Source organism: Suillus plorans (assembly GCF_016647745.1).
Source record: "Suillus plorans strain S12 chromosome Unknown HD556scaffold_11, whole genome shotgun sequence".
Lineage (NCBI taxonomy): Eukaryota > Fungi > Basidiomycota > Agaricomycetes > Boletales > Suillaceae > Suillus > Suillus plorans.
The window spans coordinates 511,748-524,401 of NW_024537395.1; the positions used below are offsets into that span (position 1 = coordinate 511,748).

The following is a 12,654-nucleotide window of genomic DNA, read 5'->3' on the forward strand; positions in this document are numbered from 1 at the left end:
GCAAAATGCGTGATGGAGAGGTGTATGAACATGTGCAGTGATAAATCATAGTTTAACCTGTGGTGCAATCCCATGACTTGATAATGTTGCGCCACCGTCCAAAAGGATATGTGCGCCTGTGACATGCGCACTGGCGGGGGACGTAAGGAAGAGCGCGAGACCAGCGAGGTCCGAAGGGCGGCCAACACGACCCATTGGTTGTTGAGATAAGATTTTTGTCTCGCCTGCGTTCTTGAATCCGAAGGCCGTCATCTTTGTGGGAAATATCCTGTCGAGGGAATAAGCTGGGATTCAAGTGACAGTGTGTTAAGTACATACCCAGGGCAGATCGCGTTAACACTACAAACGAAGAAATCAGGAGTAAATAGTATAAACTGAAGTTACTACATACGTGATCTTCTGTGGTCCCAACTTGACGGCCAGTATTGATGTCAGATGATTCACTACGAAGACTTTCAGTGTAGCCCTACACAACCTCGTCGACAGATATTTTCTTACCTGCAGCCTTACTGACACTGTCTTGAAGAGAACAAGATAGCATCAGGCTCATCATGGGGCATAACACAATGACGCACAACTCCATGTCCCATTTCCATCTGCGCTAACCAGGCCTTCTGCATGAGGTGTCACACTCGCAGTTGACGAAATATTAATCACGCGGCCAGGATCGAGTGCGCTCGCATCCTTTGCAAGCCATGTTGACAACCTACTAGCTCGTAAGTTTTTAAAATATGAGGTACGTAAATAATACTTACCCGGATGTCACTTGGCATACCGAAACTCAATAATGACTACCGAAAGACAAGGTTTCACTCACAGTAAAACAAGCTCTTGACGTTCACAGCCATGACATGATCCCACCCCTTGTCTTCTGGAAAGTTTTCGAAGGACGCTCCCCACGAGACGCCTGAATTATTCACAAGGATGTGTAATCTCTTCGCAGGCTCTCGGACCTCGAGAGCGGATATCAGAGCGTCTGTACCAGCTTTCGACTTGGTGTCATGAGTGAGTACAGCAAGTTGATAGTTTCCCGGGGCGTCTACATACGCTGAGGTTTGCTACGATGTAGTCTGCGGAACCAGGGCCTTTGGCATTAAGCTCAGCCACTGCCTATGGGTTGTTGGAACTTTGACTGCGCTTGGGAAACCGATGCACGCACCTCCTTCAATTGGGATTCCTTCCTAGCAGCAATATAGACCTTTGCACCATTCTGTACGAGTGCTGAGGCAATGGTCTTTCCAATACCGGTACCGCCGCCTGTGACGAGGGCTGATGGAACGATGGTTAGTAACCCATCATGGAACGTGGCACTGCCATGATACGTACCGATCTTGCCCTTCACATTGAACAGCGACTGAACAGAAAGATCTGGAATGCGACGAGCGCTCAAGATCAGAGTTTCGCAAATATTTGAAAAAAAAAAATCGAGTACCAGGTGGGGACATGTTGTTTGTAAGACCTGAGGTAGACGAAATCAATCTAAATCCATGGGGAGAAACACAGACTTCGGCAAGAGAAGCGGGTATCTAGTAGCCGAATACCGGAGAACTAGTCTCGTGAACGGTGAACCAGCCGCACTTTGAAACTCCGCATATACCCAAAATGGTACCGCGTTGTCATAAACGCGTCGCGTCCTCTCTGTCCTGCAAATCATACCAGACACAAGGAACGAGGACAGGCTAGTATGTGTGTTTTGAAGTGACGCATATGATCTCAACAGCCAACGCTATCCTCACTTGAACCTGCAGTGACCCTGCGCAGCGACAAAGTTGAGAAGTTGATGCTCGATCCAATATGTACTTGGTACCTAGGTCATTATATAATCTGCCGGTGACTCAATTAATGAATCTTTTCTTGATCCCCATCCTCACCTGTGAGCAACTTCAAAGTGTTTTGGGCTACGAAATTAAGAATTCTCGCCCCAGCGGAGATTGCTGGTCACGAGAGACTTAGTAATTCAGGTAGGAGGCTCTACGACTTTGGATCATTGCGCATCCCGCAGTTCCATGGCGTCATGCTTATGAGATATTTTCATCCACATTAACAATCAGCGGACCAGGAGGTATAGAATTGATAACATGATATGTAAGCCATAACGGCTTCCCCGGCCCTTGGAAACGTAGATAAGTAGGATATAACTTACTCGTGATACCAACTTGAAGGACACTTTCATTCCGCATTTCATCCCGCACAAACGGACTAACCATGGCCTCTGACACCAGCGGCATCCTCAACTACATGTTTGGTCCGTCTGACGGCTCTCGCCCTTACAATACCATCAACTCAGATAGCGCCACCGGAAGGCCAGTCCGCAACTGGACCGAGGACAAGCATGATATACGAATCGAGGATGTGCGCGGGAAGGAGGAGCTTTATAAGCTCGACACTGCTGGGTTTCAGTATGGGCGAGAAGCGGCGAAGCATACCAGCTTCTTGAATGATGATGAGATTGAGCGCGAATACTACCCCGAGAGCATCGACCTTATCAAGAGGGTTACGGGAGCAACCAGCATTGTCATCTTCGATCATAGTACGTTGACCACCACCAATTTGAAACGACGTCTTCATGTCCAATTTGTGTCACAGCTATTCGTCGCCGTCGCCCAGATGAGATAGACGATGGCCCACAGAAACGTCAACCAGTTCCGCTGGTTCATGTGGACCAAACGACTGCATCGTCCATTGCTCGTGTTCACAGGCATCTCCCGCCAACAGAAGCTCCTTCCCTCCTTCGAAGACGTTTCCAACTCATTAACCTTTGGCGTCCTATATCACATGCGGCTGTAGATTGGCCGCTTGCACTATGTGACTTCCGGAGTGTTGATTACGAGAAAGACTTGGTGCCTGTCGCTCTTGTATACCCTGACCGCGAGGGTGAGACATTTGGAGTCAAACACAACCCAAACCACCAGTGGAAATACCTGAAGGCGATGACCCCAGAAGAGTTTGCTCTTATCAAATGGTGAGTGAAGTCACTCGGGGAAGATTGTTGTCGTGCTAAAAGGGTTTCAGCTTTGACTCGGTGCATGATGGCAGTGTCGCAAGGCTCGCGCCTCATACTGGCTTCGAAGACCCGAACACTCCAGAGGGAGCACCGCTTCGTGAATCCATCGAGCTGAGGGCCCTGGTATTCTATGATTAGAAGGCGTTTTTTCGAGTGGCGTTAAGAATTAACAGAGAAATCGTACCCCGTTTCGTTGCTGTATTTAGAAACCATCTTTCTTTCGCCATGGTACGATAGATCAGACAATCAATGGGGCGAATGCACAGAGGTGCACATTCCCTTCTCAGACAAGACGGCTGGTTCACGAATCAACGAGGGTACCAAGGTCCAACAGTACTTATTACTGGAATTTCCGGGAAAAGCCGGGCTACTTTACTCATTCAATAAACGGCTACTACTCAGTGAACACTTTGACGATAGCAAGTCCTGTACTACTGCACGAATTTCCATCGTACGACGTATCCGCAACATATCACTAAAATTTTCTGTCCAGATTGCCATCTATATTTTTCTTTCTATGAACCAAGCAGAAATGTATCATTCTATCTCGCTTCCGTGATCTTGTCTCTCCGCCGTCAATTCTTAGTTCCTCTAACATCCAATATCGAAGGTCACAGCGCGCTGTATAGGGCAGTTGTGAACGACCAGCGATAAATCCTCTCAATGTTTTCTGGATTCATGTACTGATTATCCTCGGCTTGCTTTTTCGAATCGCGTCTCGTGCATAACGACAAACGACCACGCATTGTTTACATAGCTGGAGCTGAGAGACAATCTGAACCGTGAGTGCATAGTCCAAGTAATGCTCACCATTCATTAATGCATCATTTACTACACAATCAGCCGAGGACGAATCTCTGAGGCACTTTTTGAGTTGTCCACCAAGATGAGATCCAAGTGCCTGAGGTTGACAAGAACAAAGTCACTGTTTCTTTCTACTTCAGGATGTGACAGGAATGCCTCCGCATTGCAGAGAACGTGAGCGTTGAATTTGTGGCGGCGGGTATGTGGTCAACATCTTTACACGCTGACGCCTGCAGGAACCATACGGTAGTCGCATTTTGAGGAGCGGCCTGGTGAAGGGAGTTGATGCGTCGTGTTAGGTCTTGCTCAGCCTAGTGCGATAGCGCATCTGGATGTTGTATTTGGGTCGCTTTCAACTCAGAAGTAGGTTTACTTATACTTGTTCCGATGAAGGCGTGCTAATGATTTTTCTTGTTTACAGATGATCTATATTACTCACTTCTGGTGGTCTCGAAGAATTCATTTCCCTCACGTCAGCTGCATTAGCATGTGCGGTCATTCGGGCGATCGGGTCATATACGAATAAGTCTACGTTCTGCCTTGAGTGTTCTTCTGGATTCTATATCTGTGGGGGCGGCGATTTTACCGACAACGCCACGCCATGCTGTGGCAAAGTCCTGGCGATCAGATTTGAGTTGTAATTGCGTCCGTCCTGTTCTGATCGTGGAGTTTACCGTAGTTCTATCACAGGGCACAGGCTGGAGGCTGGCTGGTGACTCGTGTGCATCATTACAATCACCCGTCGCAGTTGGGCCCCCTTGTCGACTTTCTGACCTTTCACAGACTGTGCCCAACCTCCCGCGCAACATAGCGTTATATGGGTTGCGAGTCGTGGATTTTCTTTGCACCCGTACTCCGGTTTTCAGAAATTAATCACATACAATGGGATGTCAGGGCTGCGAGAGGCCTGCGTTCATAATCGGCCATCAAGGCATGCACGAACCGCTGGCCGACGATGACACATCTACGCTGTATGCGCGCCCGGCGGTGAGAAAAAGAAACTACGCACCTAGAAGAGAACACTGCATCGTTACAGCACAGATCTGTGATCGATCAAAATACCACAGCTAGCCAGATCTTGCACCAAAAGTCAAAATTCTCACCAAAGGATAGCCGGCGGGGACTTGGTGGCTCTGGGAGTTGCCTTTTGCACTCACAGCAAATGCTCTGTCTCCGATCGCTGACTTAGAAGCATGGGGGGGGGTTTCCCTACCGCCTCCGAGATCTTTCGATTCCATCAACGAAAATCTCCATTCTGAAGATCGCTGACAAGGAGTTGTCCTGGAATCAGTATTGGCTTTCAAACTTCCATCCTCTTGTTTTGACCTTCGCGTCGGTGGTGTGAAATCTGTGTTATACAAAGGCTAGTTCACGTACGCTCGTAATAAAAAAGGTGGACTGTCATCAGTTGTAAGTGCTGCACAGACATCACACATTCATCTACCAGGCGTACTGACCGATAAATGGCAATGTCAAAACCGTCGTCAAGAAATTCTCCGCCGTTGTCATCCGGGACTTATTTATTTTGGGTACTCCGTCCCAACTTGAATAGCTCTACGCAGCCACGGATGCGACAGAAGTAGAACATAGCGTATATGTGTGTAAGCTCGAGATCTTTCATTGTTACATTTGTCTGAACGTTGTTTTAAGTACCGCGTAATGTTAGCTTCATGAGAGATTACTCTTAGGGGAAGCCGATTCTGCTTTCCATAGAGGCTCAATCTTGGCCCTATTGATCCATCAAGCAACACTTTCTATTGGTGCTATCTACACCAGTGATACCTTTGGCGGATGGTCTAGAGCTGGTCTTGCTGACTTGTTTTCAGATCAATTTCAATGGATTCTTAGCGACGTCTCCATAGGAAACATGTTCACCATCTTTGATGTCGGACAAACCAGAGTTGGCTTTGCGAACCTTACATGAGCTGCAGTAACAGTTACCTGGCTGACAGAAATCGCACTTGAGCAGGACATTGTAGCTTCTGTGAACATTGCTTTGGACCGCGGTGTTTACGAAACTGATGACACTTACAATTCAGACTTGGAGAGAGCCTTCTCTTCTTGTATATTACGTTAAATCAGTAAGCCAGTACCACGACCCATAAATATAAGACTCTCGTCACCATTGATCCAGCCATTCTGCCTGACCTTGAATGCCATTAGTTGACATATCGTGCACCCCACGCCTCCTGCGATAATGAATCAAGTACCATTGTATCGCATCATTTAATTTCCAATGCATCACCTCTCAGCTTTTGAACCGATCTCAGAGGCTCAATGCGTAGTAGCACCAGAATTCAGCGTTCAGCCTGGCTTTTGCGAACGTGTGGTGCGCATGCAGCCGCGTGATTTTTGATACCACGTGGATTTAAATTTGCCTGGTTAGGCGGCCGCGCGCGGCGATCACATCACGAGCACATTCTCTGTTTGTCCCCCCAACATGTGTACCGCCTGGGATGGCAGCCTGCCATCTCGCGAGTGTCTGAAACATCAGGTACGTAGCGAACGCCTACTAGGACTTACTGGGCATACTGAAAATCAATGGTTACCACCGAAGGGTGGCAGGAGCTTTCATAATAAAACCAGTTCTTCACGTCGGGGATCACGACTCGCAAGTATGTGCATATGGGCAATTTCCCTCGCAGTCTCGCGGGTCTCCAGAATGAATATCAGAGCGGGGCCAGCGCCGGTTTTTGACCTAGGTATCGTGAGTGCGTACAATAAACACGGGTCATTCACATACGCCGGGGTTTGCTCCGCGGATGTTTGGCGTCCATTGTCTATTGATTGTCAAAGTTTTCCTGATGTGCAGCTCCTTCGGTGGGGTTCTTTCCTGGGAACAATATGAATCTTTGCGCCGTTCTTTACGAGTGCTGAGGCAAAGGTATCCGGGAATCGGCGAGAAGTGACACTAGTAGAGCAACCGAACACTGGCCGGGCAATGTCCGCCAATGAGCGAACACGCGAAAGAAGACTTCGCTTAGTAGTTTTGGTTCAACGTTGAACGCTGCGACCAGAATTGTACGCAAGACCTTTCGGCTATTAGGTTTGGTCACAAGGCTGGTTCATTTTTCATTTACACGAAGAGGCAGGCCAAGTTCGGTAGTTACAGGTCGGTAGTTGCGTGGCTCAGTGATACTAGCCGTCCTCGTGGTTACGGCGTCTTTTTGCCAGTGGTGTATTTGCAGTATGCACGTTGCACACTCATTATAATGGGCCATCTGTGAGGTGAGGACCCCCATTGGATATATCCTTTTTCTTCCACTGCAATGCGTGCTTTATCAGTGTTCTTAATCGCTGCCTTACAGGTGTTGGCGATTACTTTCCCGCAGCCACGACATCTTTCAATACCATTAACAAAGAGATCTACTCTCAGGACCGCTGATGGACATGGTTCTGTTGACCCTACTTCAATTATGGCTCATATTAGCAGCACAGTGGTGTAGGTGATTGTTCTTGTTCAGTGTTGTTCCCAACTGAGCAGATATTCAGCAAGTTACAGCGGGGCGCTGCTGCATTCGAGAGAAACACTGGCGCAGTTCTCTTCTCTGACTCCTCATCGCTAACAAAGCGTGTAGCGGCGTCCGGTTCTGACCCGCTGGCTGACGACTCAAACGAGCGTTGGTATGGAGAGATCGAAGTCGGCACTCCGCCGTATATATTTATCAGTTTGCATTTCCGACTTGATCGTGCTATGCATGACGCACTGATGCGAGCACCCCCAGTTGATTGCGACACTGGTTCGACGGACTTCTTTCTACCTGGACCAAGCTGCGGGGACTCGTGCAGCGGACATGACATTTACAACCCCAACAGTAGTTCGTCTGCTGAGCCCCTTGGTAAGACTTTCATGGTGGAGTACGGCGATGGTTCTATGGCTACAGGCGATCTATACACGGACACCGTGTCACTTGCTGGCTACAATGTGCGTAGTGTTCTTGTTGTCTTTCATTTTCATTTTTGAAGTACGTTGCAGGCCAATGCACAAACGCTTGGCGTTGCCTCGTTTTATTCATATGGGTTCTCGTCGGAGAACTTTGGTGCGGATGGGCTGATGGGAATGGGTTTCGAGTCCATTTCGGCATATGGCGCAAACTCCGTTTTCCAGACGTTGGTTTCACAAGGAGCTGTCCCAGAACCAGTGTTTGCTTTCAAACTTGCATCCTCTGGTTCTGAGCTTTACGTTGGTGGCGTGAACTCTGCGCTATATCGTGATCCGTTCACGTACACTCCGGTAACCAAGCAGGTGAGCGCTAGCCATCAGCTGCAAGTCGTAAACTACGTTGCTCAGACATCATGATTATTTGTGTATTTGCCAGGGTTACTGGCAGGTCACTGGTGATGCCATCGCGATCAATGGGAAAGAAATCGTCAATGATTTCTCTGCGATTATCGACACTGGGACCACGTTGATTTTGGGTGATACGACCTACGTCAGTCAGCTTTACGCAGTTATCAATGCGACAGAAGTAGGTGGAGGTGTATACTCGCGTAAGCATTTTAACAGCTTCATCGTTGTGTTTGTCTGAACGCTGGTTCAAGTACCATGTGATGCCATGCCAAATGTGACCATCACCCTTGGCGGGAAGTCATTTGCGATTTCCGCAGAGACCTTCAATTTTGGCACGTACGGTTCTTCAGGGAACACCTGCCTTGGTGGTATAGCAGGTGGTGATGGTCTTGGAGGTCGGTCTCGAATTGTTTAGAGCTCACCTTGCTGACATGTCTTCAGATGTATGGGTCCTTGGTGACGTCTTCATGAGAAACGTGTACACCGCCTTTGATGTCGGAAACTCTAGAGTTGGCTTCGCGGACCTTGCATGAGCTTCGATAACGCCTGTCTGATACCACCAATTAAAACCACACTCGAACATTGTAGCTTCTTTGGACACTGCTTTGGACTATGTAGGATGTTGCCGAAACTGACGTTTACGATTGGGACTTAACAAGGACTTCTTCTTGGACTGTTGCCGCATTATTTAATATCAATATGTAATATCAGTATCACGAACACACGTACATAATTCTTGTTACTTATTGTTCTATACATACTTGTTCTAGTGCCTGATCTTGTAAACACAACCATGTCGACACCCTCAACCAAGACTCTTGATCACATCGTGCATCTCACACCTCCTGGCTCAGTGGATGAGGTATCACGACAGTTCCGTGAACTTGGCTTCCAGTGCGTCACCTTTCAAGTTTTGAAAATATCTCAGGGAAAATTCCATGTGTAGTGTCCTCCCAGGCGGTACACACGCTGGGGGACTGACACAAAATGCGCTCGTGGTATGATCGCCTAACTTGAAGCATGTATCGGAATTCTATGTACTAACATTTTGGGCACAGGTACTGCAAGACGGCGCATACCTTGAGCTCATTTCTTTCACGCACCCAGCGTCGCATTACCCACCAGGATCACCTGAGCGCCAGAAACGGGATGCCGATCCCTGGGCATGGAAAGAACCTGGTTGGATTGACTATGCGTTCCTCGGGTCTTCCAGCACCTCAATATCAAAGCTTATAAACGCCCGAGCCAAGAAGGATAAGAGTGGGATTCGATATGATCCAGAAGTTGATGGAGGAAGAGAGCGCAGCGACGGCAAGGTATTAAAGTGGCGGATCTCTGCACCATCCCAGGATTCGGGCAGAGGAGTTGCCCCGTTCTTCTGCGGAGATGTCACACCAAGGGAATGGAGGGTATGTGTCTCGTTTAATACTCATCCGAGGCTATCTCAGATTAGAGTCTTTCAAGGTCCCACTCGATCCCCCTTCGAATGCAGAACATCCGTCAGGAGTACTCGGGGTTGCATACGTCCGAATCTTGGTGGAAGATGACGATCTGTCGGACGTGACAGCGGATATAACGTCGGTCATCGGTAGATCACCTGTGTCTCACACATCGCGAAGAGTTACTTGGGTACTTGACACACCTAGCACAGATGTCGCTGGGGGAAGACCCCGACTCATCATTAGCGTGCCAGAGACAGAGGGCGAACGCTGGACGTTGGAAGGGAGGGGCGAGGGTGTTTATGAGGTTGCGTTTCTCGTTAGTTCAGGAATGAAGGCAGGGCAATCCTGGACGCCATATGGAAAAATTGTTTGGTTAAAGGGGTAGCTCACGCCAAATATATGATCTTCTTGCTGAAATTTGGGCTAGCCGTTAAACGAATCCTTACCAGCAGTGTATTGGATATCCTCCAGTTGCAACTTTGGCCCAGTTAAGTTATCGTTTGCCCTAGAATATCAACAGGCCAAGCTCTCATGAAGCCAAATAATGTTAAGGAGACCCTATTTTATTAGCGATGAACTGAGTAGCAAAACCAAGTCAACAGTCCTAACATATAACACATCCACAACATATAATCTTGTGATGACCTTGGAGTGTCGTCCACCCGCGTGCGTCTCGCGTGCCAGGGCGCAAACTTCAAGCCCACCGCTCCGCTGCGCTTGCTGGAAATCGATGTCTATATTTTCTTTTGAAACAACTTTTCTCCATCTTGCTCCATCTCTTACGACATACTGCCAAGTTCCCCATCTCAACAATATTATAATGCGCTCTACCTCACTTTCCCGGTATCGTAAATGTGCAAATCAAACTGCGTCATCATGAGGTAGTGCGATGCGCTGTCAACAAATGTCCATTTACATCCGTGGCTAATCGATTGATCCTCCGAGTGTGTCGAGGAAACCGAATTATTGCTCTCTGACGTGATTGTATCATCTCCGCGCAACTAAACTTCGTACATCTTGTTGCTCTCATGTACAGGCGCAAAATATGTCCAGTCACTCGCGAGTGACCCGTATCCGCAATGCTCTGACCTGGGTGGGTACGGGTGGGCCTCTGAGAATTTTGGCATCCGCGAGTTGGGTGTGGCCCACCGTGTGGGTATAACCCGGGTCGATCGACCCATGTCGCCGCTCAGCCCCACAGCGTACCGTGCGCAAAGACTTGGATGCTATTTTGTCAGCAAAGGATGGACGACAACATATTGAATATTGATGCACAAAAAATCAACTATAATCAAAAGATCCCAGGAATAAGCCGGTATTTCACTTGCTTTGCCCAATTCTCCCATTCTTCTCCCAGAGCACGCTGCATCATCCGGTCCTCTATCACAGGTCGGTAGATAGAAGCATAACCAGCTATTGCGATGACTGCCGAAAAGCTAGTCATTGCTAACACTTCAATGAAAGGGATTTGTAAGATCCCAGACTGCCTCATCCACGATCCTCGACTTCCGTACAGGACGGCAATCCCGGTGCTTTGGAGAAGGAAACCAGTGTAGCTCGGGTGGCGCACTACTGAGTACGGCCCGCTTGTCACAAGTCTGTGCTCTTTTCTGACGCTGAGGTGGAAGCTCCAGAGCTTTCCCAACGTCGACATACAATAAAGCCTCAATGCGCCACCAATCACGATGGCAATACTGCCAACAAGGAAAGCAGGGGTGATTGGTGTAGGGCGAAGATTGCGTAAAAACCGCACAGCGCTAGCGCCATCTGGAATATGCGAGGGATATATATTTATAGCCAGGATGCTAGCCACTTCAGCACATGATGCCGCCCATGCGCTGAGCTGATATATCGTCGACAGATTAATAAAGACAACGACCGGAGGTCAGGAGCAACCTACCTCCAGTAACTTGGTACCGCGAAGTTTCAAAAACCATTCAAGGAAGAATTCGGACGACGAGGGCATCACCTTCTCTTTAGATGATGGTGGTGCAGAAGGATCAGTAATCGAAACATGGATGCCAATGGCCGAAACTAGGATGAAGGGGATCTTGAATAGACTCATGGTGCGCCACTGTACTTGACCTGGAAGTGTTGATAGGAACTGATCAAGTCGAGGAAGTTTTTATAGGGCAATGTCTGTTCTCAGTTACTTGCACATGATGCTTATTCTTCCTGGTGCAGGACGATGAATTTGAACCTATTAGGCCGAAATATCTTCGGGTCTTGCTGCTTATGACACCCGGCTCCTCGATAAAACGGGTGAGTGGTTACATATCTTAATTAAACTGGAAAAATGCCATGGTTAACGTTTCCGGGCCGTGTTGATTTGGCTGAGGTGCTCACCAGGTAAAGTCAATGGCGTTCCGACGGTAACATTTTCTGAGCTACACGGCAGGCGAGCGGCTCACGAGTTTTTGGGCCCGGCTTGGGCCGGCCCAGGGCTTCAAGCCGGGCCTTGCACATCACTAGTCGAGTTTTGAGCGCTAGGGACGCACTCAAGGTAAGTTTGACAGACAAGCAGAAGTAGTACTGCCGCCACCGGGTTGACAATTATTAATGTTTTATTACATTTAGGACCTGTCAAGTTAATGTCCTGAGATGTCTAATATGGCTCATTGCAGGCTCAAAAAAATATGCAACTCACATGTTAACTATCGTTTCCTAAGTGAGATTCCCGGAAGCGGATGCATTAGTAACACTTGAATAAGTTGAAGAGTATTTTGCACATCAAAGGTGATCCCATGGCGAGCGAATCGTTTGTGATCACCTTAGCGTGCGTCACGGTCAATAAATGTGTTGCCAGTGGTTATGCGTCTTATATGTAACGCCGTCGCCAATTACGCTATCCAAAGGCCCCCGTGTTCGAGTGACTAAAACCTGGCCCACCTCCAGCAAATGACAATGCCAGTGAAATTACATGACAAAATATGAGAGAAGAAATGACGAGGCAAGTCTTAACTTGGGGCGAAGAACATGAGGCTGCCAGTGAGTACTATGTACTAGGTGGCTTAGTAAGCACTTATTTGTGTCGGCCCGAGGCTCCACGGTGCACGTGGGCCGTGGCACCATTTCCTCTCTAATACCGCTCGAGAACAAATTCATCTTAACCA

The 12,654-nt window shown here is 48.2% G+C and overlaps 5 protein-coding genes across 5 annotated transcripts; 3 read left to right on the forward strand and 2 right to left on the reverse strand.

Annotated features, from left to right (window-relative positions):
• Positions 1-45: 45 nt before the first annotated feature.
• HD556DRAFT_1439766 (NAD(P)-binding protein) lies at positions 46-1,445 on the reverse strand (the record flags this gene model as incomplete). The annotated part of the gene is made up of 11 exons (XM_041306006.1): positions 46-268; positions 319-339; positions 392-443; positions 499-519; positions 576-706; positions 756-765; positions 818-992; positions 1,048-1,110; positions 1,160-1,269; positions 1,327-1,368; positions 1,433-1,445. The coding sequence occupies 11 exons, from the start codon at positions 1,443-1,445 to the stop codon at positions 46-48; spliced, it is 861 nt and encodes a 286-aa protein (XP_041163780.1).
• A 760-nt stretch (positions 1,446-2,205) lies between these two features.
• On the forward strand, positions 2,206-3,142 carry HD556DRAFT_1231452 (uncharacterized protein; the record flags this gene model as incomplete). Its single annotated transcript, XM_041297432.1, has 3 exons — positions 2,206-2,530; positions 2,587-2,962; positions 3,013-3,142. 3 exons carry the CDS (start codon positions 2,206-2,208, stop codon positions 3,140-3,142), a joined length of 831 nt encoding a protein of 276 aa, XP_041163781.1.
• A 3,935-nt stretch (positions 3,143-7,077) lies between these two features.
• On the forward strand, positions 7,078-8,787 carry HD556DRAFT_1458188 (aspartic peptidase domain-containing protein; the record flags this gene model as incomplete). The annotated part of the gene is made up of 6 exons (XM_041308169.1): positions 7,078-7,250; positions 7,301-7,733; positions 7,785-8,054; positions 8,128-8,299; positions 8,351-8,494; positions 8,541-8,787. The coding sequence occupies 6 exons, from the start codon at positions 7,078-7,080 to the stop codon at positions 8,630-8,632; spliced, it is 1,284 nt and encodes a 427-aa protein (XP_041163782.1). The 3' UTR covers positions 8,633-8,787.
• An 86-nt stretch (positions 8,788-8,873) lies between these two features.
• Positions 8,874-10,096, forward strand: HD556DRAFT_1347612 (glyoxalase-like domain-containing protein). The gene is made up of 4 exons (XM_041302283.1): positions 8,874-8,993; positions 9,046-9,097; positions 9,158-9,508; positions 9,564-10,096. Exons 1-4 carry the CDS (start codon positions 8,893-8,895, stop codon positions 9,924-9,926), a joined length of 867 nt encoding a protein of 288 aa, XP_041163783.1. The 5' UTR covers positions 8,874-8,892; the 3' UTR covers positions 9,927-10,096.
• A 736-nt stretch (positions 10,097-10,832) lies between these two features.
• Positions 10,833-11,606, reverse strand: HD556DRAFT_1430661 (uncharacterized protein; the record flags this gene model as incomplete). The annotated part of the gene is made up of 2 exons (XM_041304928.1): positions 10,833-11,384; positions 11,442-11,606. The coding sequence occupies 2 exons, from the start codon at positions 11,604-11,606 to the stop codon at positions 10,833-10,835; spliced, it is 717 nt and encodes a 238-aa protein (XP_041163784.1).
• Between the last annotated feature and the right edge of the window lie 1,048 nt (positions 11,607-12,654).